Source organism: Anabrus simplex, chromosome 5 (assembly GCF_040414725.1).
Source record: "Anabrus simplex isolate iqAnaSimp1 chromosome 5, ASM4041472v1, whole genome shotgun sequence".
Lineage (NCBI taxonomy): Eukaryota > Metazoa > Arthropoda > Insecta > Orthoptera > Tettigoniidae > Anabrus > Anabrus simplex.
Window position 1 is genome coordinate 240,133,060 of NC_090269.1, and position 26,043 is coordinate 240,159,102.

The following is a 26,043-nucleotide window of genomic DNA, read 5'->3' on the forward strand; positions in this document are numbered from 1 at the left end:
ACATAATATTGTGATAAGAACGTACGAAAAGAGGCATACAGATTAACACAACACTAATAATAGAAATAAAAAAGAATCGTCATAATATAGACTCGAACCTGCACACTTCGTATTACGAAGCGAACGTGTTAACCATTACGCTACGGAAACGCTTGGGTTAGGTAGGATACATACAGTAATATATATCTCGTGTCCGAAAACTGAAAAAGTAGAAAATTAAAGCCCATTTGAAATGATTTCCAAATAGATTTTGATTTTACATCCTTTTAGAGTTTCTTTACGAAAGCTTGACGTATAAAATGTGTTCCCTGCGCTACCGATGCCAGAGGCTGGTGTGACCGTTGCAACTAACGGGAAGCATTAATGTTCAAAATCCTGCAATACAATATCGATCACTGTTACAGTATACTGCTTTTTTCAGTATACTAAGCTAATTTGAGTTGCATATCACCAGAAATACAGCTAATAATGTTCAGCTCTCAGAACTTGCCCGGCAGGTAAAGTCTTATCGGGCCCTCGAAGTGGCCGAGAAATTACGCGCCGGGTAACGACGATTTATGCTGCCGATAGCGCTACCTGGGAGTGGTCGGACGGAAACATCCTTTTACGCGGAGGGCAAATTACGCGCTACTTTACCAGTAGGTGGTAGAACCGGCCCTAAGTCTGAAGAAAGTGGAAGAAAATATGTCGAGGCAAAGAATTTGGCCAAGAAAGTAGTGGAGGAAGAAAAGAGGAAAAGCTGGGCAGCAAGAAATTACTGTATGGTATCTTAACAAACAAAAAGAAAGATCAAGTAAACACCACATTTGAAGGATGAAGGTGGCATAACATTAACAAAGCCAGAAGAAGTAAGAAATAGATGGAGAGAGTATTTTCAGAAGCTGCTGAACATAAGAACGGATGACAGTCATTTAATGGACGACCTGGAAAGGCAATTAGTTGATGAAGAAATTACAATGAATGAAATTGAAATGGCAGTAAGACGAAGAATGGAAAAACTGCTGGAATAGACGAAATTTCAGTGGAGATGATAAAGGCAGCTGGAACTGTAGGACTGCGGTGGACATAACGGGTTCTCAGGAATGTCTGGGAGAATAAGGAGGTCCCTGAGGATTGGCAAAAAGGAATAATCATCCCAATTTTCAAAAAAGGCGATAAGAAAGTTTTGAAGAACTACAGAGGAATTACTCTAATATCCCATATTGCTAAGATAATGGAAAGGATACTGGAAAGTAGAATAAAGTTAAGGGTTGAGAATCAGATACAGGAAAATCAGTTTGGTTTCAGAAGTGGAAGGTCAACAATAGAGCCCATTTTTCATTATGAGACAACTAATGGAAAAGCAATGGGAGTACGGGAATGATATGGTGATGACATTCATTGACATTGAAAAGGCATATGACAGTGTCCCCAGGACTAAAGTTTGGGACAGTCTGGTGCAGAAAGGAATTGGACAGGGATTAATAAAAATTATCATGGCATTGTATAAGGAATGTTGTAGTTGTGTGCAAACACAAGTTGGCAGGACAAGTTGGTTCAAAATAACTAGTGGGCTGAGACAGGGAAGTGTTCTATCACCAATCCTGTTTACAATAGTAATGGATGACATCATGAGAACAGCAAAAGCAGCATATAGAGGAAGAGAAATGAACATGATGTTATTTGCAGATGATATTGTGATTTGGGGAGAATACGACAGGAAGGTTCAAGAACAGTTGAATGTGGTGAATGGGAAGATCGCAGAATGTGGATTGAAAATAAGTGTAGAAAAGAGTAAAACTCTTGTTATGCCTAGAAGGGAGAAAGAAGGGAAAGGTCAGATTAGACTTGCAGACAAGCCCCTGGAAGTAGTGGAAACGTTCAAATATCTGGGGATTGAATTAATGGAGAATGCTTGACTGGATGATGAGATTAATAAGAGGATTCAAGCTGGAAGTTGTTTCGATCATAGTTTAAGAAACATGTTACGGGACAAAGATGTGCCAATGGAAGCAAAGGATACTATGCACAAGATGTATTACGTACCCGTAACAACTTGTGGAGCAGAAACTTGGACAATGACAAAGGATGAGAGTCTAATACAGGCAGCCGAAATGTTCTTGAGGAGTATGATACAGAAGAGTAGACGAGACAAACTAAGGAATGAGAAAATCCGGGAAGAAATTGGAGTGGAAAAAATGAACGATAGAATAGACAAGAGCCGACTAAGATGGGTTGGGCACATAAAGCAAATGAGTGATGAAAGAATGCCAAAAAAAGTGACGGAAATGCAAATGCAAGGAAGGAGAGGCCGTGGACAACCACGATCGAGATGGAAGGATACAATCCGACGCAGTATTATAGAAAGAAACCTGGACTGGGACACAGTGTTGGAGGAGGAGTGGTGGAAAGACCGAAGAAAGTGGAGAGAAACCATATTTGCCCCTACCCGGCTACAGCTGGATAAAGGGAAAGGATGATGATGACTTAATTTGTGTGATTAGGCTGATTATGATATTTGTATGTGTCAAAACCGGTACCAATATTGAATAAACGTTGTAGATAACATCTTATACAACTTGTAATTTGTATTGAAAAGGCTGAACTTTACTAAAACTTATCTATGTAATCTCCGTTCAATACAGAAACAAAATGAAGTTGATATCTTTGAATCCCACGACGCTGTCAAGTGAACAAGCGACGATCATCTTTAACTATATTACGCGCTGACATTACGCAATTTACATATTTGCCCCCCCCCCGCAAAATGTATCTTTGTCCTCCTTGTAAAAGTTACCACAATTCGCAAAATTTAGAAACAACGTAAAGGTATGTAAAGTTAAAAAGCCCATTCCATGTGAACACTCATCGCCAAGTTTAAAATTTTATAAAATTGCATTACATCACGCTTACAATAATGAAATCTGAAGGTTGTTAAGTATCATCTAGACGCTATTATACATAAATCTCAATTTGTTTGGATGGTAAGTTTCATATATATATTAAAAAGAAATGTACAAATGTAAACACATGACACCTGGAATTGGCCTATTGGCTATCCATATAGCTACTGATGCCATTTGTTACTTCACATTCTAAATCATACTTGTTTTTTTTAAAATGTTTATTAAGTTTTCTTTTAAATTTATTCTTGGTACAAAAGTCATGCTCTAGATTAATGTTATAACTGAAAAATGTGCTTCTATTACATGGATAAATACGGTGTGGCCATTTCATCTGGCAGAAGAACGAATTTCTGTATTTTTTCTGAATTCCCTGACATTTCCTTATTTTCCCATTATTTATTGAATTCCCTGACATTTTCCAGTTTTCCATACGGGTGGACACCCTGAAGAACACTGCAATCAGAGCGAATGAAGTACTGGGCAGATAAGAAGATCAACAGCACAACCTTCAAAGAAAAAGTGTATATGAAGGAGTGAAGTGGTCCAATGTGACCAATGAAGTTCATAATAATAATAATAATAATAATAATAATAATAATAATAATAATAATAATAATAATTTGATTGAATAACAAAACTGAAATATTTGCCACAAAATGCAATAGATCATCTTTGGTATCGTTTTCTCACTAGGTTCACTTGGGAGTTCTCTCATCGATTAGTAATACCCGTCGATTGCTGTTCCGTAAAAAAAACTAGAAATAAAAGAGGAATGTTTTTGTAATAAACATGTAAATAACGTGGTTGATAACAGTTAACGAGTTAGAAATAAACGATAAAGTAAAGATCGCATAGTTTTAATACTATGTACTGAAATTAAGTAAGAATATGATACTCATCAAGATATGGGAAAGCGTATCACTGATTTCAGAGGTAAGTTTATATTTTTTCACAAATGGTTAAATTTCTAAATTTATAACGAGGAGGTTATCATTTCTTCACGGGCACTTGAAATATGTTTTCGTTATAGATACATGGTTAGGTTAGGTGACGGACGCTGTTTGAATAAGAAAACAAACTTTTTGCCACAGAAGCTTCTGGAGTAATGCTATACAGTACAACCTCGATTATACGTTCCCGGAAGCTACGTTTTCCCGCATTATCCGTTTAAATTACGTGGTCCCGCGAGCATCCTAATTAAATCACGTTGTAAAAATCCCGCATTATCCGTTCCTCGAAGAAACGATTTTCTGTATCAACCGTTCAGAAATTTCAGTCCCATCAACGTTAAATCCTCGATCACGCGTTTTTCAAGAAACTGTATCTCACGAAAGGGCGGCAACGCATACTTGTGGATCTTGGTGTCAACGTCCAGCCATAGCAGTAATTTGAGGAAGAGGAAAAGCGATCGGCGGTGAACTTGCATAAGGGACCATCTTAGCATCGCATTCAGGTGGTATTGTTTAGAGAATCGAAATCACAAAGAGTGTGTCCACAATAACTGGAAGGAGACATAGCGCATTTCGACAGCTCTACATGAAGACTGTACGAGTTTCGTCAAATGTTCGTACTTGCAAAGCGTCTACATTATGTCCAGGGTTAGATGTTTACTTTTTTATTTCGAGTGTATCGCCGAACAGGTTTTCGGCACTTCCCTCAGGGCACTGTATAGTCACTGAGCTTTCAGGCAGGAATCTAAACTGCTCCTTCTTAAGTAACATAAATTTAGTATTTTAATATTATCGCATACCGGTACGATTACGTTATCGAGACCTGAACAGATGTTTCACCTTACATACATAAAGCCATGGGAGGTTTTGGGATTGCCTTTTACTGTTTTGGTCCTAATGTAAGACTAGGAATTTCACGTTATTGTGTTAAAATGTTAAAACCGCAGTCGTTTTATTTGCGCACGTTACGGTACATGTAAAAACTTTTGCATCAATTCGCACTCGTACCGACTTGGACAGCGAGGGCGTTTTCCAGCTGAGGTCAAGTTCGCGAATAACCGTAAATTCGGAAGTTTTGATGATATTTTTTCTCTTTCCAATTTAATTGTGATTAGTGACGGACATTATTGAATATAATGCATTTGAAAACTTGAGAATCGATACTTGCATTCGAAATAATATTCTCGAGTTCAACATAACCTTTAGAAGTCGATGTAGGCCGTAGGCCTAATTTGCGCGGTAATTTCCACAAACTGACTACGAACAGTATACCGGTGACCAAATTACAATGGAAGAATTAAAGAAAAAGGGATTTCGCCATCATGTTGGACGATTTTGTATCCAATGTGCTTTTATTTTATTACATTAGAGAATTAAAAAATACTTGTGGTCGATTGTTTGGCTTGATGTTATTAGGTTTTTTGAACAGTTTGACCGATCAAAGTTGCTGAACTGAAAGAAGTTTCCCCGGTAAAACTGAATGTAAAGTTTCGAGACTTTTAAGTCGCGTACCGGTAATTAACGTTTGAAGCCGGCCCCACGGTCGAACTTGCCTGCCTCTCACCCGGAGGACCCAGGTTCGATTCCCGGCCAGGTCAGACACTTTTACCTGGATATGAGGATTGGTTCCGGGTTCACTCATTCTACGATTACCTTTAATTGATGCGCTATTTAAGGGTGAGATGGCGATCCCGGTCTAGAGAGGTAGGAATAATGGCCGAGAGGATTCGTCACACTAACCATGCGTCACCTCGGCAGGCGGAAGGCCCATTGGGGCTATAGTTTGGTTTAGGGGTGTTTGTAAGATTTTAAGCATACATTTTTTTTTTTTTTTTTTTTTTTTTTTTTTTTTTTTTTTTTTTTTTTGTGATGTTTAGCCAAATTGTTCATGGTTCATTCATTCCCGGATTTTCCGTTTTCCCGCGTTGTACGTTTTTTTTCGGGGGTCCCTCCAAAAACGAAGAATCGAGGTTCCACTGTAATTCCTTCAGAATGAAATTAAACACACACTTTCATGTAGTATTGAATTTCGTAAAATACGGATTGCCGTTTCATGCAGATTTTAATGTGTATGGTCCCCCGCCTCCCGACTTTTACTAAAAATCTGGTATAACTACAATCCACTATAGTGAGAACATTTTTCACCATTATGAATTCTTACTGTCACGGGCTATTGAACCATTACTTATGGTTGTGTCGCAGATTAAGAAAATGGTGAAACATTAGACATATAAAGAAATAATGACAAGACAGGAATGATAAAGTAACTTCTAAAGACTGAAAAGATAACAAAATTAGGAAGGGGTTTTGCCACAAGGAAGAAAGTGACTGACAGAGCTACAGTGGGTCAAGATAAAAGAAAAAAATAGGAGTTTCAAAAATCCCAGATGATCATAATTTTTTCTACTTACCTCCTGCAATTCAGAGCGCAGGTTGTATACACGGTTAGGTGGTACCCCTCTTCACTTAATTTCATTTTCATTTCGCCTCTACTCTCACAATAATAATTAATTTTTTTATCTTAATACCTCTTATATCACCATGTTGTGAAATCCTTGTTGCCAGAGCCTCCTTTTTACGTTCTTTTTCACGCTCTTTCTCCTGCTGCTCTGTAGTCTGCTTTTCCCGCAACATACGCTCCACCTTCTCCTTGTGATGTTGAGCTACTTGGGCATAGCTTAGACGTGTTGGACCACTGAACTCCTAAAATAGTACAACAGATTAATACAAACTTTAAAATTAGCAAATAATCAGAGAAAAGAAGCACCAATCACACAAGAAAACTTTTACAGTCCAATAATGTACAAACCAGTGAGGAACAAGTTGTATCAGACGAGGTATGGTTGGTGGTGGTGTTTGTGGCAGGAGTGACGACGTTAGCTGTGGTTGAAGTGCTTGTGCTAGTTGTCGTAGCAACAGTACGAGCGGGGACTGTCGTCACATCAGTCACAACTACAGCACTAGTCATTGTTGCAGCATTGGTGGTGGTAGGAATTGGCTTACTTGCTGGTGGCATCACACTGGAGACAACTGGAAGAGGCTGCTTGAGACTATTTCCTTCCCCAACCTTTGAGCTTGAAGTATGATTCCCACCTGATGCTTCACAGGTCAGGAGAGTATCATCAGTCTTAGTTGATTTGTCAGCCATACATTTGGCAACAGGAACTGTCCTGCAAGCAGTAAAGCAGAATACTACCTATGAACACCAAAGAAAATACCAATTTATTACTTTCATTGTTTAGGATGTAAGAAATCACACATCAGCACCAGGCTGAAATTTAACGACTGAAACCACAAAATAAGGAATAACTCGACTAAATCATCCATATATATTTTTTGAAAATTTGTTAATATTTTCATCCAGCAAGCATCATCCACACGATTTTTCACCAGTGACTAGTTATTTAGCCACAATAATATGAATGATTTAGCAGAAAATAAAAATAATAATGCTTGCAAAAGGATCAAAAGGGTCTTCTCAATCGGAAGTTGAGGGCGCTATGAGAGGTCTACAGTTCCCAATGTCAGCGAATGCACTCTACGCATGATAGGAAAATGTTCTAGTAGCAATAATTAGTGAAAGGAAAAGTCAACTGAAGGCTTCAAATAATTTCAATGCCCCTTACTGTGTGGAAGTACATTTGTTTATACATTACTAGTTGATGTACCCGTACTTCGATATGGGATTCTCAGAAAGACTGTCTTTGTGGTATTCCTAACTGAAGTCAACTTTGGCCATTACAATAAACGTCAGTAGAAATATAGCGAATAAAAGCAATGTTATCATATAAAATACTCGAAATGAAAAACCGTACATTTTCTCACTTGTAACGAACCGTACTACGGTGCCGATCTAACAGACCAAAGTTCCAGTGCTGGAATGACCAGGCCGCAGACAGCTGTGAACACTTCTCTGCCATTATTCCGTTAAATATGCACACTGCTCATTCCAGTCAGTGCCTCAGAGTAGGGATTGAATAGCTTGAATGCTATGATGAACCAGTTTGTTACATACCAGTAGTATCAGAAAATTCATGAACCAGAGGAATGGCATGCTTTAAGAAGAAAGTTATCTAACTCCCCAGCTACTTCCCACCAATATTCAGGCAGACTGTTATTCGGTACGACTGGACAAGCTGGCTGTGCGGTTAGGGGTGCACAGCTATGAGTCTGCATCCGGGAGGCAGTGGGTTCGAACCCCACTGTCGACAGCCCTGAGGATGATTTTCCTAGCCTCCCATTTTCACACCAGGCAAATGCTGGGGCTGTACCGTAATTAAGGCCAAGACCATTTCCTCCCCAGTCCTAGCCGTTTGCTGTCTCATCATCGCCATATGACCTAACTGTGTCGGTGCGACGGCAAGCAAATTTTAAAAAAAACTCGGGATAGAGCAGTAATCCCACTTATCGGAGATGAGCCACAACAGAAGACACAAAGCACATCACAACAAACAATGGTCAAGTATATAAATTTCATTATTCGTCCGTATTGAACCAAGATTATAATTTATTAAAATTCGTATCGACCTTATTCAATACCAAAAATGTTGTTAAGATGAAATTACAACATGTATATTTATTTTATCAGGACTAGTTTCGACGCTTTATATTGCATCATCAGCTGATATACACTGGAAACATTGGCAAACATATATAAGTTTATCTACGTCATACACATTATAAAAACTATGATAAAGATTTAAGAACCATATTATATTTTGTACCAGGAACCGCCAGCGGTCTGGAACATAATTTATTTCAGCGTGAGGTACTGCGAAGTAAACAAAGTCACAGCTGGAACTTTCAAGAGAGAGCGAGTAACTACGTCCCGAGCTTCACGCAAGGAAGTGACGTTACTATGACGCGCCGATCACGTGTACAGCGCGTGAGGGCATGGAAAGGAATGGTATAAAAGGACAGGGATTCGCCAAGTAAGTCAGTTCATAACTCGCAGCTGAAGGAACAACACGATGTTGTACGCGAGTGACTACGCCGAGGTTCGAACATAGCCGCTACGAGTGAGGTTCGCCGGTAAGAACTCTGCCGTAATTGTCGTCAAAAGACTTTTATTCAAAGTGCTACTTTTGGACTTTCAAATTTTCGAAAATTAAAATACGGACTTAGTTTTCACGAACTACTAGGACTATTTCGAGAATGTGTGACAGTAACTTAAACTGTGGTATAATGTGTTTGAACTTCAACTCAGTCGAAAGCAAGTGTGTAGAACTTGTACGCACACCAGATTTATCTTTAACTTGGAACATTTATAATTTAAAATCGGGTGTATATTAACGCAATTTTCCAGTGAAATACATAAATACTTAGTCTTTTAAAGCAAGTAACGCAACGAAAGTGTTTAAAGAATTGATATTTAATACAAGTGTGGTTAACTCTAAACAGCATTAAAGCATTCGTCTCGGGTGAACAAGACAGTGCCGCATTAGACGACTTCTCCACAACACTGTAGCTGTTTGAACATACAAACAGGCATGTGTTTAGAACACTTCTACTGTTGTAAATATACCTTTTATTCATACCAACGATTATATTAGAACTGTGTTTTTCCTCTGAACAGTTATTCCAATAAATGAGCTTTCGTAATTTTGCTGCTAGTGTTAAGAACAGTGAACAAGTGCACATAACAAAATACCGTGCATACATTTATGAAGTGCAAATACGACTTATTTTGAACGGGACACTACCTAGCAATCACAGTCAGTTGAACTTTCTCATGTTCGCTACATTACACAGTGACGCGCAAAATCCTGACAAGTGCCTATTTCTCGTAATTATCATATCTGTCTGCCGCTATACAAGCTGAATCTTGAGTCGACTTGGGACGTGTCAACAAGGGAATGGAACTGCAGTATCAACATGGGATATGGAGCGTGGTGCTATGGTGATGACTTCACGACACCGGCTGGCTATGGTGACCACTTGCTGTTCGCTGACCAGCAGCTGTCAACATTCCAGTCCTGAGTTCCAGTAAAGACAGGTGATATGAAGTGTATTTTAAACCACTTTCAAAACAAGTGCATAAAATTCCACAAAACAAACTTTCTTCTTGCCAAGTGGAATAGTAAAATCAGCGACTTCGTTTAGCGGCTTTACGAACAATTATTACAACGCTCATTGGAAACTAGACTTTTACTAAATTCTAGTTTACGTTATTTTTGATGTGTTAAATTTTTCACACGTATAAAAAACTTTTAGGGAGAACTTCACAAACTTTGAAAGTGAAAGAGTATTTATTTTAAAGTGATATTTATTATTTAAAAAGACTTTAGGAAACAAGTGATATTTATTATTTAAAAAAGACTGTAGGGAAACAATTCATTATTTGGAATTTGATCTTCTGGTGAAAGACAATCATTTCAGTTAGTTTATGGTGACTTACGTAAAAACAAATTATTTTCAAAACCTCAAGATAAAGGCAATCTTTTGTGGATATCATGTTTTTTTAAAATCAAGCAAACATTGCATTACGAAAATTTTGTAAAATAACTTGCTTTAATGTTTAAATAATTTGCCAACGAAACAAATATTTCGTGAAAAGGAGCAGAAATAATACAGTAGGAAACATTGCCCATAAATACATGATAACGAATAAATTGAGCTTTAAGCCCAACTATTATTTGGCTCTGCATACGCCTCTCTGTACCTGCTCCCTAAGAGCCGTCCACCCCTACGTAAAGATTCTCATACCCAGATCCCTAATCATTTCCCGGTACAATTTATACTATTTCCGAGTCCATATTGTCCAAGACTTGCAATTATTAAACTTTGGATTGCTAAAATCTGATGTAATTTGGTTTAAATAATCATTAAAATTAAACAAAACTAAAAATAAAATCACGATCTTCTTAAAAACATTCACTTTGTTTGACGTTTTTTTTAAAATGTTTTTGTAGAACCATATTAAAACCATTCAATAAAGTCCTCAGGCTATTGCTATGTAGTGAACATAACGTCGTAGAATAAGGTTAAACAATCTTAAATGACATTGACACTGTTTGACATTTCAAAATCTTTTAAAACCATATTAAAATTATTCTATGAAATCTTCAAAATGTTGAAATGTGGCGATTGTGAAAAGAGTATGAAGTTACCAATTATTTCATTCTCAGTTCAATGCGGACCTGAAATAATATGAAATAATATGAATATATTAACCTTCACTTTAACTGAAAAAGTGTGAAACTTTACGTCTTATAACATGTGACTTTCCTTTCGACTTTGTGATATTAGGGCGTCTTACAAACTTATTGTCCGGCTCCATGGATAAATGGTTAGCGTGCTGGCCTTTGGTCACAGGGGTCCCGGATTCGATTCCCAGCGGGGTCGGGAATTTTAACCATAACTGGTTAATTCCCCTGGAACGTTGACTGGGTGTATGTGCCGTCTTCATCATAATTTCATCATCACAATGCGCAGGTCGCCTATGAGCATCAAATCAAAAGACCTACACCAGGCCTCTCAGGAGGCCACACGTCATATCATTTCACAAAATTATAGTGTACACTGTAGTTCCTTATTCTGCGACTTTACATACCGATTTTCATTAAATTCTGTGTAACCATTTTCTCGTGACTCTGCGCTGATATGGACTTGGCAACAAAAATGAAAATTCATGAATATCTCTGTTATCATACCCGGTACGGTAAAATGAAATGGTGTATGGCTTTTAGTGTGGGGAGTGTCAGACGACATGTTCGGCTCGCCAGCTGCAGGTCTTTCGATTTGACGCCCGTAGGCGAACTGCGCGCCGCGATGAGGATGAAATGATGATGAAGACAACACATACACCCAGCCCCCGTGCCAGTGAAATAACCAATGATGGTTAAATTTCCCGACCCTGCCGGGAATCAAACCCGGAACCCCTGTAACCAAAGGCCAGCACGCTAACCATTTACAATTAAATTGAAATAACAAATAATGTAATTCAACCTATTCAATACAAATAAATAATAAATGTAGTGTTACATTTATATTTAATTATAAGTGGAAGCAGTACCGGTTTCGACCCCAATCTGGGTATCATCAGCCGAATAAAATTAAAAACAATGCTTAGGTAAATAAGAAATTAAAGAATGAGTCTTTCACAAAAACAGTTGAAGAGGCAATATAAGAATGGGGATAGGCACTGCGAGATTTTAAATCGTTTAATCTAGAAGAAGTAGAAGGTTAGTCACTTATATGAAGAATGACGCAATCTTCTGAATAGTAGCACAAGTCACGCAAAGTTCGGCACTGTCTCAAAAGGTTTTTTCGAGAAGAGGTGTACAGTTAAGTGAGTCAGCCTGCATATACTATCAGGCGCAAAGTCACAACACAATTTAATAAATGTGAAGTCCCAAAATTGTGTAGAAGTCCAAGGCTAGTTCCTGAAGATCAGCGCAACATACTCAATGTCCGGCACTGTGCTTTCAAATGCCGACGGAACTTGGTGAGTAGCTGAATGATCCAGTCTGTAATTGTTTCGGTTGCAAAAATGTGTGTGTATATATATATATATAAAACAATTTAATATAATTGAAGTATTTAACTAGGATCTTTTAGATTCTTTTGAACAGTTGATGTAAAAAACAATTGTGAAGAGAAAAATGGTAGAAAGCACAATACCGAAAACAAATGAAAAACGTATATGCACAGTGCGCTACTTCTTGAAGATAAGAATTCAGGTCATAATTGAGGTAGTCCAAGGCAGTGCAAGGCATGAGTTTAAATTTGAATGTAAAGACCCAAAATGCAGATGGCACTATAGTATACTAGTATACAGTTCAATTCGGAAAGTAGGGTGGGTTTTTTTTTTTTCAGAGAGGAGAGTTGAAAAGAAAATATAGAATAAGTTAATAAAGGAAGAGGATTAGTAGATAAGAGAAGATTAAAAGGATTGGAAGTTAAAAGATGATGCGAAGGATAAGATAACGAAATAAAGGAGGGGTAGTTTGGGGTGGGTTAGGAGGGTGGGTTATTGGAGGTAGAAAACGTGGGTAGGAACTTTGTAAGGCATGGAAAATTGAATTCAAGTTTAGAAATTTAGAATTTTTGAGAAGAATTAGGAAGTCAAATAGGATATGGAGTTTTTTAGAAATGTCATTTAAATTGAAATTCGGGTTGAAGTATTGGTCAAGGTGAATAAAACAATTTTCAGTAGTGTTTAGGAGGGGGCCTTTGTTAATGATTTTAAGTATTTTTATGTCCTTTTCAATATTGGTGAAATTATGCTTGGAGTCTTGTATGTGTCGTCCTATAGCAGAGAATCTGTTGTATTTAATGGCGTTGATATGTTCGATGTATGAGGAGCTGCAGTTGTTACATTTGAATCTGTATACTCCGGATTTAGAAAAAGCATAGTGATTTAAAGTTGTGTAATATATCAAGATTTCTGTTATTAGTTCTAAAAGAAATTCTCATGTTGTGTTTTTTTAAGAACATTACTTATTTTATAAGCATCTTGAGTGAAAGTAAAAGTAGAAAATGCAGTGGGTTTGGTTTTGTCTTTTGATAACGTAGTTTTAGGACGGTGTTTGAATTTGTTAATGATACGGTTTATGAAAGAGTTGTTAAAGCCATTAAATACAGCGACAGTACGGATGGTGTTCAATTCGTTATTTAAATCTTTTTTAGCCATAGGGGTGTTGAAGGCACGAAAAATTAGGCTGTTATAAGTAGCACGTTTATGTGCTTGAGGGTGTGAAGAATCTTGACATTTCTGGAAAACCCAATATCCTATTTGACTTCCTAATTCTTCTCAAAAATTCTAAATTTCTAAACCCGAATTCAATTTTCCATGCCTTACAAAGTTCCTACCCACGTTTTCTACCTCCAATAACCCACCCCAAACTACACCTCCTTTATTTCGCTATCTTATCCTTCGCATCCTCTTTTAACTTCCAATCCTCTTAATCTTCTCTTATCTACTATTCCACTTCCTTTATTAACTTATTCTATATTTTCTTTTCACCTCTCCTCTCTGAGGGAAAAAAAAAACAAACGCCCTACTTTCCGAACTGAACTGTATACTATAGTGCCACCTGCATTTTGGGTCTTCACATTCAAATTTAAACTCATGCCTGCGCTGCCTTGGACTACCTCACTGTACATATACGTTTTCCATTTGTTTCCGGTATTGTGCTTTTTACCATTTTTCTCTTCACAATTGTTTTTTACGTCAACTGTTCAAAAGAATCTACAAGATCCTAGTTAAATACTTTATATTAAATTGTATAATATTGTAATATATACACATATTTTTGCAACTGAAACAGTTACAGACTGGATCATTTAACTATTCACCAAGTTCCGTTGGCATTTGAAAGTACAGTGCCGGACATTATGTTGCGCTGATCTTCAGGAGCTAGCTTCAATCAAGTGACTCGTCTTCGACTTCTACACAATTTTGGGACTTCATATTTATTAAATTATATTTATTATATTATATTTATTAAATTATATTAATTAATTAATTTATTTATTAATTTATTTTTAATTTATTTATTAATTAATTATATTTATTAAATTGTGTTCTGACTTTGCGCCTGGTAGTATATGCAGGCTGATTCACTTAACTGTTCACCTCTTCTCGTAAACATTTTGAGACAGTGCCAAACTTTGCGTGTGTTGTGCTACTATTCAGAAGATTGAGCCTTTCTTCATATAAGTGACTGACCACCTACTTCTAGGTTTTACGATTTAAAATCGCACAGTGCCAAATCCTTATTATCTTATATTGCCTCTTAAACTGTTTTTGTGAAAGACTCGTTCTTTAATTTCTTATTTACCTAAGCATTGTTTTTGCATTCTATTCGGCTGATGATGACCCAGATTGGGGTCGAAAACGGTACCACTTATATTTAAATAGAAATATACCTTTGCATTTCTTATTTATTTGTATTGAATAGGTTGAACTATGTTATTTGTTATTTCAATTTAATTGTGATACAGTTCAATACAGAAGTGAAATTTTTATGTTTAAACGCTAAGCATTTAGCCATGGAGCCAGACGCCAGTACGGCAAAAGTGTATAAGACATAAATGATGGGATATGTAATACTATATAACTTTAGTTATGTAGTATTTAACTTTAGTTATGTACTATTTGTCGATAGGACCACTAATAACACAAATATCTGAGAATTAAATTTTAGGCCTTCCCCTAAACGACCATTTCGCTCAGCGTGAATAAGATTATTAATGGCCTAGATTGTAGCGACTTATTTTCGGACTTTACATACGGTACTGATTTTCATTAAATTCTCTTCAGTCGTTTTCAAGTGATGAGTGTAAAAAACACACACACACACACACACGCACGCACGCACGCACGCGCACACACACACACACACACACAGAAATTACGGAAACTTAAAAAGTGCACTTCCTTGTTAATATGGACAGGACTGATACAGAAATACCATCCTTTTTCAATTCTGAGCAATGTACACACAAAACTCTTATTTTATATATAGAGATTATAGTTTTACAAATTGCCACTTGATTATTTTGTATGTTAAAGCTCATCCCTAAAAGAACATCACCAGATTCTATCAATATTAATGGTTATGAATTTCATGTTTTTGGTCCGTATTGAATAATATATAAGTAATAATAATAACAATGTAAACGTTTCCACCTTTTCAATACTATAATATTTTTACAAAATTATAAATTACACGGCTGATGATGACCCCTAGATGGGTCGAAACTAGTACCGTGTAATTTTGTAAAAATATTTTAGTATTGAAAAGGTGGAAACGTTTACGTTGTTATTATTATTACTTAGATTCTATCAAGTCACACTCAAATATTTAGAATATTTTTGTTTATTCCTGTTTAATACTTAGGAACTTGAAATCTGAGACTTATCTTGAATGTGACTTGATATAATCTGATGATCTTTCAAGAACGAAACATGTCATTCTGTGTTCAATAGTATTTTTATTCCTAGTTTAATGTGTAAGTTAAAATGTAATACAGTATTTACATTTTAACTTGGGTGTTCGAGATCTGGAAAGCTTTTAAGTTGATTTTAACTACATATTGCAGACAACATTTAACACGCGAGAGGTCGCACCCATTTTAGAACAAGAGAGGTCGCGCAAAGGCAAACTGCTCACGCTCTTCTAATGAGGTGCTATTTTCCTTCTGCAGTGAATGCTCCGATAAAAATATAAATATGTACCCTGTTTAACTGCCTTTTAACTAGTACTAACAATTACCCAGTAACCATATTTTCTCAATGTAAAAAATTAATGAAATGTTTTTGCAAAATTTGGTAAAACTATGCGAGTTTTTAAAGAACACGAGAGGTCGCGCATGAGCAAATTGCCTCAACGTTTGCATTTGTACATTTTAATGAATGATTTGGTCACAATTCAAGATAAAACTACATCACCACACTTCACTGAGAGTCATCATAAACCTCAAGAACTTTACTTAAGAAACTTTCTTGGAAATGCAGTCGTGCAAGAATACACTACGCAAGGGGTTGCTCGAAGGCAATTTGCCGTGGAAGATGCGAGAGTGAAAGAAAACCTAAACTACTCCGGAATGCAGCATGCAATACACTGACGATAGTTAACATCAGGCGAGAGAGAGGGAGGGGAGGGGAGGGATGAAACGAGCGCCCTCAGCCCTACAGCGGCCAGAAACAAAATTATTAAAAATAATTGCTACGGGTGCGACCTCTCACGTATTAATGTTAGTCCATTTGAAGCATGTTAAAAATGAAAGAGTATATCACAAAAATATGGCAAATATTAAATTAAATAGCTCATTTGAAAAGTTTCAGCTCAATAACAGAGAAACATTATCATACCTGCCAAATTTACAAAACCAAAAATCAGGAGATGCAATTGGTCTACATATCTTGTGCAATACAGGAGTACTAAGGTATATATTATAACACTTACTGTCTCAAAACCTGATTGTTGCTATATGAGGCTACAAGGTAAAAATTACATATCTCTATTCCCTCACAGGAACTATGCGAGCAAGATGAACGGTCTTTGATAAGCCGTCCGAAAACTGTAAGAACTCATGCTACACATGTGCGAATTAGTAATGTACTTTAGATTCCATTACTTGGCAAATGCATACATTAATATATTGCATCATGCGCCCACGCGATTATGCGAAGCACAATGCTGTTTTTATCAAGTAATAAAGTAATAAAATAAAATTTGCCACTACTGTCACCAAATGGCTCCGAAAATCTCTGGAAAAGTCACTAGTCCATATCTTTGATATTCTGTCACCAAATTACTGAAACAGACTCCAAATCTAGTGACTAGTCTCTACTGATGGAGAACGAACACGAACATAGCACGCGAGAACACATGAGATTTACAATGTACATACATGTCGCGATATACAGGTTTCAATAAACATTGCACATTAGCGAGCCTTTCTCGCATTAATAAATGTCAATATTTCATTTTAAAGCGGCCAATGAGCGAAGGACTTCTGGCCACTGGCTTACACTGCTGAAATAGCGGGATTTGAAAACAAATGTTTGATGTTCACCAAAACAATAAGCTACAACTGGGAAAAGTAATAGAATAATTGGGAGGCAGGAAAAACTGTCGAAAATCGGGAGTCTCCCGCCTAAATAAGGAAAGTTGGCAGGTATGTGTTATTGATATTGACAATCACAAACTTCCACAAACACAAATTTCAAAATGTGGAGCTCTGCATAATTTTGTATAAAGTTCATTTGTCCACATGTTTTCAACACATTTGCACTGCCTCAGTAATGGGCATTACCACGTCTATCTGCAGCAACAGCTGTAATTCGATCAGACATGCTCAGGATGCAATCTCTTAATGTTCTCTTATGGTATGAGCCCTCATTCTGCCTGGAGCACAGCCTGAAGTTAAGCGAATGTGTCAAGGGAAAGACTCCTACCATGTCTCCCAAGTATATCCCTGACATGCTCTGTTGGGTTTGGGTCAGGAATAGGAGCACAATGCTCTCAATTCAGACTTCATCCAGGTACTCCCGTGCACAAATGGCAACGTGTGGGCGAGCACTGTCACGCATTAGGATGTTTTCGCTCATGACAGGTGCAAAAGGCACCATGTGATCCACTAAAATATCCTCAAGGTATCGATGGGCTGTCAGACTTCCATTCTCGATGAATATAAGATTCGTGCGTGCATCAGTAGTAATCTCAGCCCACACGATCAGAGAGACTTCAATGAATGGTGTCGTTGCAGAGGAAGTACAGGGTCGCTTCATACAACCTTCTCATTACTGTCCATTCACTGATGTTTGTGCCTCGTACTTACTGCAAATGATTCCTGGCCTCCACATGCATGAAAATTCTCAGCAATAAAACCTTGACGGCCGTTTAACGGCAATATTGGTGTTACGATTGTTACGATCAATAATGTTCGCATTTCCTATCTGCCACTCTAACCTCCTAGGTCTCTTCCCAACTGACATTTCCCTAGTTTTGGAAAACCTTATTCATCATAACATACTCACAGCATCCCACCTCAATCTCCAAATTACAGTATTTACGCTAATAATCTCCCACATATTTTAAAAAATATTTGAGGCCATGCAATATACAAGAAACCTACACATTCTGAAATATACCTTCATAAGCCCTCACATCACCACCCGTGCCAAAAAGCAGCTCTCCTTCGAATGTTATTTACTAGGGTGAATAACTTTGCAGGCGCTGATAACCGCTCAAGAGCATGAAGAGAACTGACGACATCCATGCAGAAAATGGCTATACATAAGGAGACATAGCACAAGCTGTGAAGATCAAGGAGCTGAACAGTGATGGTACCAACCAGGATTACAGTTAAAAGAAGAAAGTATTCCTTCCTTACGTGGCAGGTAAACAGAATAGGGTGCATTCTTAGGAAGCACAATATAATTCCAGATTTCACCACAGACCGGAAGCTCAAATACCTGTTTCCAACATTCAAAGATAAACTACATCTTGAAGCACTGGGCGTGTATGAATTTCCATGTGGTTGTGGTTGCTCATACATTGGCATGACGAAAAGGCTTGTCAGCACCAGGCTGAAGGAACACATTAGGTCGGTAAATAATGTCGCTCTTTCATCCTCCACGGAGAATGCCATAAGCCAGTCTGCTATAGCAGAACATTTCTACAGTACAGACCATGAAATCCTCTTTGACCAGGCGAAGGTCATTGCGCCTGTAAAGGACTTCTATGCTCGATGGGTAAGAGAAGCCATAGAGATAGAGCTGCACCCAAATAACATCAACAACGAAGACTGCTTCAGGTTATCAAATACGTGGAGACCTGTACTGCAGAAATACATGCAAAACGCCACCATGGAACAGCAGGATGCACTCACGAAACCGTCGACAGAGGGCGGTGAATCACAGCACAACAATCCTCGAGTCCAATTAGTAGGGTAGGCCGTGGATAGTACTGTCATGGCTTCCAAGTTTCTTTGAATTTTTTTGCTCACTGTCGTAAGCAGAACTTAACGTGCCCTGATGAAGGCCAATGCAATTTAGCTGAAAGCTCGGCTTCATTAAATATAGTGGCTTTAAACCAGTATTCATTTATTTATTTATTTATTTACATTAAGACAGATCAATGTTTGACCTGATCTTTACATTAAGACATATGATGGACAAAAGATGAGAGTTTGAAAAAGACGCAGTGATGACATTTATTGACAATGAGAAAGCTTATGACAGTGTGCCCAGACAGTTGTTTCTTCCTTAATGTGTCCCATACCAAGTTAACAGAGTGGAAGTGCAAATGATAAAAGCTATGTACAAAAATTATGTTAATAGTATGAAGACTAGTATCAGAAAAACAAAATGGTTTAAAGTTTAAACTGGTCTCTAACAGGGAAGTATACTATCCCCCATACTATTCATCATAGTCGTGAATGAAATTCATAAGAACATTGAACAGAGATTGGGAAGACAGGCAACAAAAGCCATGTTGTATGGAAGTGCATAAACAATTAGATTTACGGAATCAAGAAATAGAAAAATTTGGAATGAAGGTAAGCACAGAGAAAAGTAAAACAATAGTGATGCCAAGGGGAAGGAAGGAAGGAAGGAAGGAAGGAAGGAAGGAAGGAAGGAAGGAAGGAAGGAAAGAAGAAGAGAGATAAAACAGAATGGTAAAATTCTAGAAGTGGTTAAAAGTTTCAAGTACTTGGAAAGTGTGGTCACAGAAGATGGAAAGATAACAGAGGAAAGTGGGAAAAGAATACAACAAGCCAACAGCTTCAACCAGAGTGTAAAGGTATTTTGTGGAACCAAGATGTCCCGAAGAAAAGTAAGAAAGTATTATATTAAACATATTATGAACCCATACTAACCTATGCATCTGGATCGTGGACCACAACAAAATGAGGAGAGTAGAATACAGGCAGCGGAGATGAAATTCCTAAGAGGTATCGAGGGCAAGACCAGAAAAGAGAGAATTAGAAACGAAGAGTTGAAAACTGTTTATTTTGGTAACTCGCCCCATTATATGGCAGCCATGTTCCTTATCCTTAACCACGTGATCAAGTTGCTATGGCTAGTCGTGAACAGTTAAAGGGCGGGTGTGTCCTCTGTTTTAAAATGGACATTTGACATTCAACCATCGAGTCAATGTTGGGCTGTTACATGGTCGTGAACTTTCGTTTTGACTGTGTTGCACGAATCTGTGTGTGATTCTGGTTTTAATTGAATTGATGTTCCAAAAATGTATTTGTTTCAGGAGTATAACTTACGTGTTTGTCCCTTTAAGTTTCTACTTTTTTTTTCCTTTCTTGTTTTGCATTATGTTCGTCGCGGAACTTATTATCTTGCATAACTTATCAAATACATTGGAAAACGTTCTATAAGAAACTGTTTTCTGCTCAACTTCTGACCTCGAAGTAGTTCAAAGGTCTTTGAATTGCAACAATTATTCTAACTTCAATCTATTGTGATTGATTAATTGGTTATATACAAATTTATGTTATTAATTTCCATTTGATTGACTGTTAGTTTGGGGGCACTGATGTATGAAAACAGATTAAGTTTTGTTTTACCTTAATGAAACTTTAAATGTTTAATCATTTTATTATTTAAATTTGGTATTGAATAGTAGTTACACGTTTTAATTTAAATTAACCTTATAACTGAATTTTTTTTTTTTTTAATTTCAGTTAGTTACTCTTAATGTTTGAATTTAATTCGGCTGACATCTTTGGGCCCAGTTGATATTTCTTTTTCAAGACATCATTTGGGACTGATTTTGGTAAGTGTGTTTCCATTCTCTTATTTCATTGTGTGGATTTGGTTTTGGTGTATGTCCCATGTTGTGCAACACCTATCACTTGTGGATACCCTGAAGATAGGCGAAACAACAGAGTTCCTTCTTATGTACTGGTTACGTTGAAATCAATATCCAGCTGAACCGATCGCTTACATGTATGGAAAATGCCTATCTGAACCGTATCCTGTAAACACACTGTAATCCAATACACGCATCCCAAGATTTGAAGATATTTTTATTAACAGAAAATTGGCTTTAATTTGGTTATTATGTGCAAGAAATTAGACATTCAGTACCAGAAAACCAAAATTGAATAAGATAATCTTCACATGCTGTTGGGTAGGCAATCCGCTCGTCAGAATTGTGATGTATTCACTTACCCTCCCCGATTTGCAATCAGGTAGTTTCGCCTGTGTGTTGTATAGTGTGTGTCGTCTGATATTAGCCGTATAGAAACATACTGTGCGAAATACTCAGTGATTAAAAAAGGATGAATTTCAATTATATTTTGGAGAAAAAAATGTTGAAAATAAGCAATAAGACTACATTTTAATTAGTTTTACTGAAAGTCAGAAGGTTTCATTTTGATCAAAACAACAGTTTTTGGGGAAAGCAAAACAGAGTGAAATATTTGAATTAAATTTTGATGACGAGATATGCCAGAACATAGCTGAACGGACAAAACTTTATACCCAGTAGAAAATTACACATAAAACCCAGTTCAGTAAGAAGAAACTAAGGAGTCAAGACCAAGACGGGTCTCTACAAATAAGGCTTCTTAAGGGCTTGCTGCAGCCGCAGGGGATTGTACAGAAACCTAAATTAGGACATTACATTTTTCACAATATCCTGTTGACCGTGCCTATTTTCAATGACCTGATGACAGAGAAGAGATTTTTCCGCCACAGCTATTTACATTTCTCTGACAATGAGGCATATAATGGACAAATTCCTCCCACAATATACACGATAAAGCCAGTGCCTTATTTGACCACCAGGTAGCGAAGTTTGCAGAAGCTTACACCCCTAATGGCAGTGTCAATTGATGAGAACCTCTTGTTATGGAAAGGGTGGCTGGGGTGGAAAGTTCACATATCAAGAAAACTATTGCATTTAAAAAAATTTTTTTTTCTAGTTGCTTAACGTCGCACCGACACAGACAGGTCTTATGGAGACGATGGGACAGGGAAGGGCTCGGAGTGGGAAGGAAGCGGCCGTGGCCTTAATTAAGGTACAGCCCCAGCACTTACCTGGTGTGAAAATGGGAAACCACGGAAAACCATTTTCAGGGCTGCCGACAGTGGGGTTCAAACCTACTATCACCCGCATACTGGATACTGGCCACACTTAAGCTACTGCAGCTATCGAGCTCGGTGAAGTGATTAACGTCTAAGTGTAAGTGAAAATGGAGTGGTAAGTTGAGCAAGGTCAGAAAAAGGATATTGCAGCTGAGTGAGGGGTCCTCCCAGCACACTACTTACAATACTCAAAGATAAGATCAGCCAGGCTATAGAAGAATCAATTTACACCACAGTGGAAGAGACTCCCTGTTATGAGAGTACAGACCTAATGAAATATTTAATGCTCATGAGACTGACTTCTTCTAAAAATGCTTGCTTGAAAGGACACTGGTATTTACAAGTTATTTCGGGGGAAAATGAAATACAGTGAAACCTCTATTATCCGTTCCCGGAAACTACGTTTTCCCGGAATATGCGTTCAAATTACGTGGTCCCGCGAGCATCGTAATTAAATCACGTTGTAAAAATCCCGCATTATCCGTGCCTCGAATAAACGATTTCCCGGATCAACTGTCCATAAATTCCAGTCCCATCAACTCTAAATCCTCGATCAATCGTTTTTTAATAAAGTGTATCTCACGAAAGGATGGCTATGGCATACGTATGGATCTTGGCGTTTACGCCCCGTCATTGCGATAATTAGAGCAAGTAATGTATCAGTACTGGAAAAGCGATCTGCGCTGAACTTGCATAACGGACCACCTTAGCATCGCATTCGGAGGTATTGTTTAGAGAATCACGGAAAATCATAGAGCAGAGAGTGGCCACAACAATTGTAAGGAGACACGGCGCATTTCGACAGCTGTGCTTGAAGACGGAACAAGTTTTGTCAAATGTTCGCACTTATAAAACTTCCACATTATGTTCATGGTTAGATGTTTATATTTTTAAATTTTTCGATCGTACTACCGAGCAGGCAGGAAACGAAACTGTTCCTTAACACAAATTTAGTATTTTAATATTATCGTACGCAATTATGTTAGCGAGACCAGAACAGATGTTGCACTTTACATTAAAAAAGAAAGCCATGGGAGGTACTGGGATTGCCTATTACTGTTTAGGTTCTAATGTAAGACTGGGAATTTTACGTTTTTGCGTTAAAATACCAAAAACTGCGGTCGTTTTATTTGCGCACGTTACCGGTACATTTAAATTGTTTCTATCATTTCCAACTCGTATCGACCTGTGCAGCGAGCGCACTTTACAGATGACCTCAAGGTCAAGAATAACCGTAACTTCTGAAGTTTTGATGATATTTCTTTTATCTTTCCAATTTGATTGGATTAGTGACGGGCAGAATTGAATATAATGCATTCGAGAACTTTTCAGAATCTATACTTACTGTCGAAACCATGTTTTTAAGTTCAACATAACCTTTAAAAGTTGCTGTAGGCCTAATTTACGCGGTAATGGTACAAGATTTCCAGAAACTGACTAAAAACAGTATAGCGGAGACCAAATTACAATGAAAGATTAAGAAAAGGGATTTCGCTATCATGTTGGGCGCTTTTGTATCTGATGTGCTTTATTTTATTAAATGAGAGAATTAAAAACTACTTTTGGTCGATTGTCGTTTGGCTTGGCGTTATTAGATTTTTCAAAGAGTTTGGCTAATCAAAGTTCCTGAACTGAAAGAAGTTTTCACGGTAAACTGACGAATATTCCCATGTAAAATTGAATATAAAGTATCGACATTTTGAACTCTCGTACCGGCAATTAATGCGGTTTCGCGGTCTAACATGCCTGCCTCTCATCCAGAGGGCCCGGGTTCGATTCCGACCAGGTCAGGCAGTTTTACCTGGATATAAGTCTGGTTCCAGGTCCACTCAGTCTTAATGATTACCTTTAACTGACGAGCTATCTAATGGTGAGATGGCGAGCCTGATCTAGAGAGCCAGGAATATCGGCCGAGAGGATTCGTCACACTGACCATGCGTCACCTCATAATCTGCAGGTCTTCAGGCTGAGCAGCGGTCGTTTGGCAGGGTAAGTCCCATTGGGGCTGTAGTTTTGTTTGGTTTAGGAGTTTTTGTAAGATTATAATTATACATATTTCATTTTTGTGATGTTTAGCCAAATTGTTGATGGTTTTCATTCATTCCTGGATTTTCCGTTTTCCTGCGTTGTACGTTTTATTTTCATGGTCCCTTGAAAAACGCAGAATCGAGGTTCCACTATAGAAGGAAGGGTCACAGAGATGCTGGGAGCCAACATTGATGGGAATCTAAAGCTGTCTAGTGAATGGAAAACAAAGGATTCTCACATGTTGTTTGGGTGTGAAATCATTACTGGTAGCATTCAAAAGTAACAGGAAATTATGGATGACAAGCTTCATTTACGATCTTAGCAGCATGTTATTGACCAGTCTTAACACGAAGAGAGGAAAATCCTTCCTGTAATAGATATTTTCCCTGATACCCCGGGGGGGGAGGTGACATCAGCACTTGAAGGCAGCGTGTGTAGTCTCCTTCCAACCAAGCTTGACATGCAAACTATAGCCCATGGACCAAAGAGTGACCAAAAACTTTAACCATTACTGCAGGAAGAATCCTAAGAGGAAATGAATCCGACAAGTCATTTATGGACATCAATCTACCACAGCCTGCAACAATGCTGAACAAATTGTGGGCAAATGTGACTCAAAACAACCGCAAACTGCTTCTGCAAAACTGTATTTTTGAAAGGTGACTCGAGCTGCAGGAAACGATGGGGAGGAAGTGACAACTGTTCTTGAAGAATGAGTGGAGTTCCAGAAGCATACTAATTGTGAAACTAATAATTTCATGTGGGTATTTTTAGCTGGGTGCAGCCCTTGTAAGGCAGACTCCAACAAGTGTAGGCGGCACTTGCCACGTGTAGGTAACTGTGTGTTATTGTGGTGGAGGATAGTGTTATGTGTGGTGTGCGAGATGCAGGCAAGGGAATTAACCATTTAAGGTTAATATCTGACCTGGACAGGAATCGAACCCGGGACCCTCTGGACCAACGGTCAGCACGCTAACCATTTAGCCATGGAGCCGGAAAATTGTGAAACTGATTTTGAGGCGCACATAAATGTAGACTGACATACTGACTGAACATCCTATGAAGAGATACACCAACATTGCTGCCAACCAATAAAAAAAAAAAAAAAAAAAAAAAAAGATAATTAGGATGTTGGAGCTGCACAAACCTGTCCTGTACCGTAAGGAGACCACTGGTGTTATGTACAGTAGAGTGGCTATTCTCCGATCCTCTATACAGAGTCAGTTGAATGTAAATAACAGTGTCTTCCCAGCAATAACTTGTAAAAAAAGAAAAAAAAAAAAAGCTAACAAATTTTTCCCACAATGTTTTAATGGAGGCATATTTTAGGCTTCAATATTGTATGTATGCAGTCTGCAACAGAATGTTGTAGTAAGAAGAGTAGTAATTACAGTGACTAAAGTAAGATTGTAGTATCAGCACATATTTACAAATAATTCCATTAGGTGCTATACATGCTGAAAAACAATTTCACGAACTCTAAATAAAATTTAGCTTGTGTAGTAATTTAGAGATATAAGTTTCGAATGTATTAGTACCAGTGTCATTACCTGAAGTGTAGGGCTGGAACACAAATAACTTCCCACCTTCCTCGTTCATACTTTCTTTAGTCTCACTC

General features: G+C 37.8%; 1 protein-coding gene across 9 annotated transcripts in view; it reads right to left on the bottom strand.

Annotated features, from left to right (window-relative positions):
• The window catches only part of Larp4B (La-related protein 4B), a 965,589-nt gene that overhangs the window by 16,084 nt on the left and 923,462 nt on the right, over positions 1–26,043 (bottom strand). For all 9 annotated transcript variants that reach the window (XM_067147303.2, XM_067147309.2, XM_067147307.2 and 6 more), the window contains 2 exons: positions 6,645–7,005; positions 6,364–6,538 (listed from right to left, as the gene is read on the bottom strand). In XM_067147303.2, coding sequence (XP_067003404.1) covers positions 6,364–6,538; positions 6,645–7,005 — 536 coding nt within the window. The remainder of the gene's footprint in view (positions 1–6,363; positions 6,539–6,644; positions 7,006–26,043) is intronic.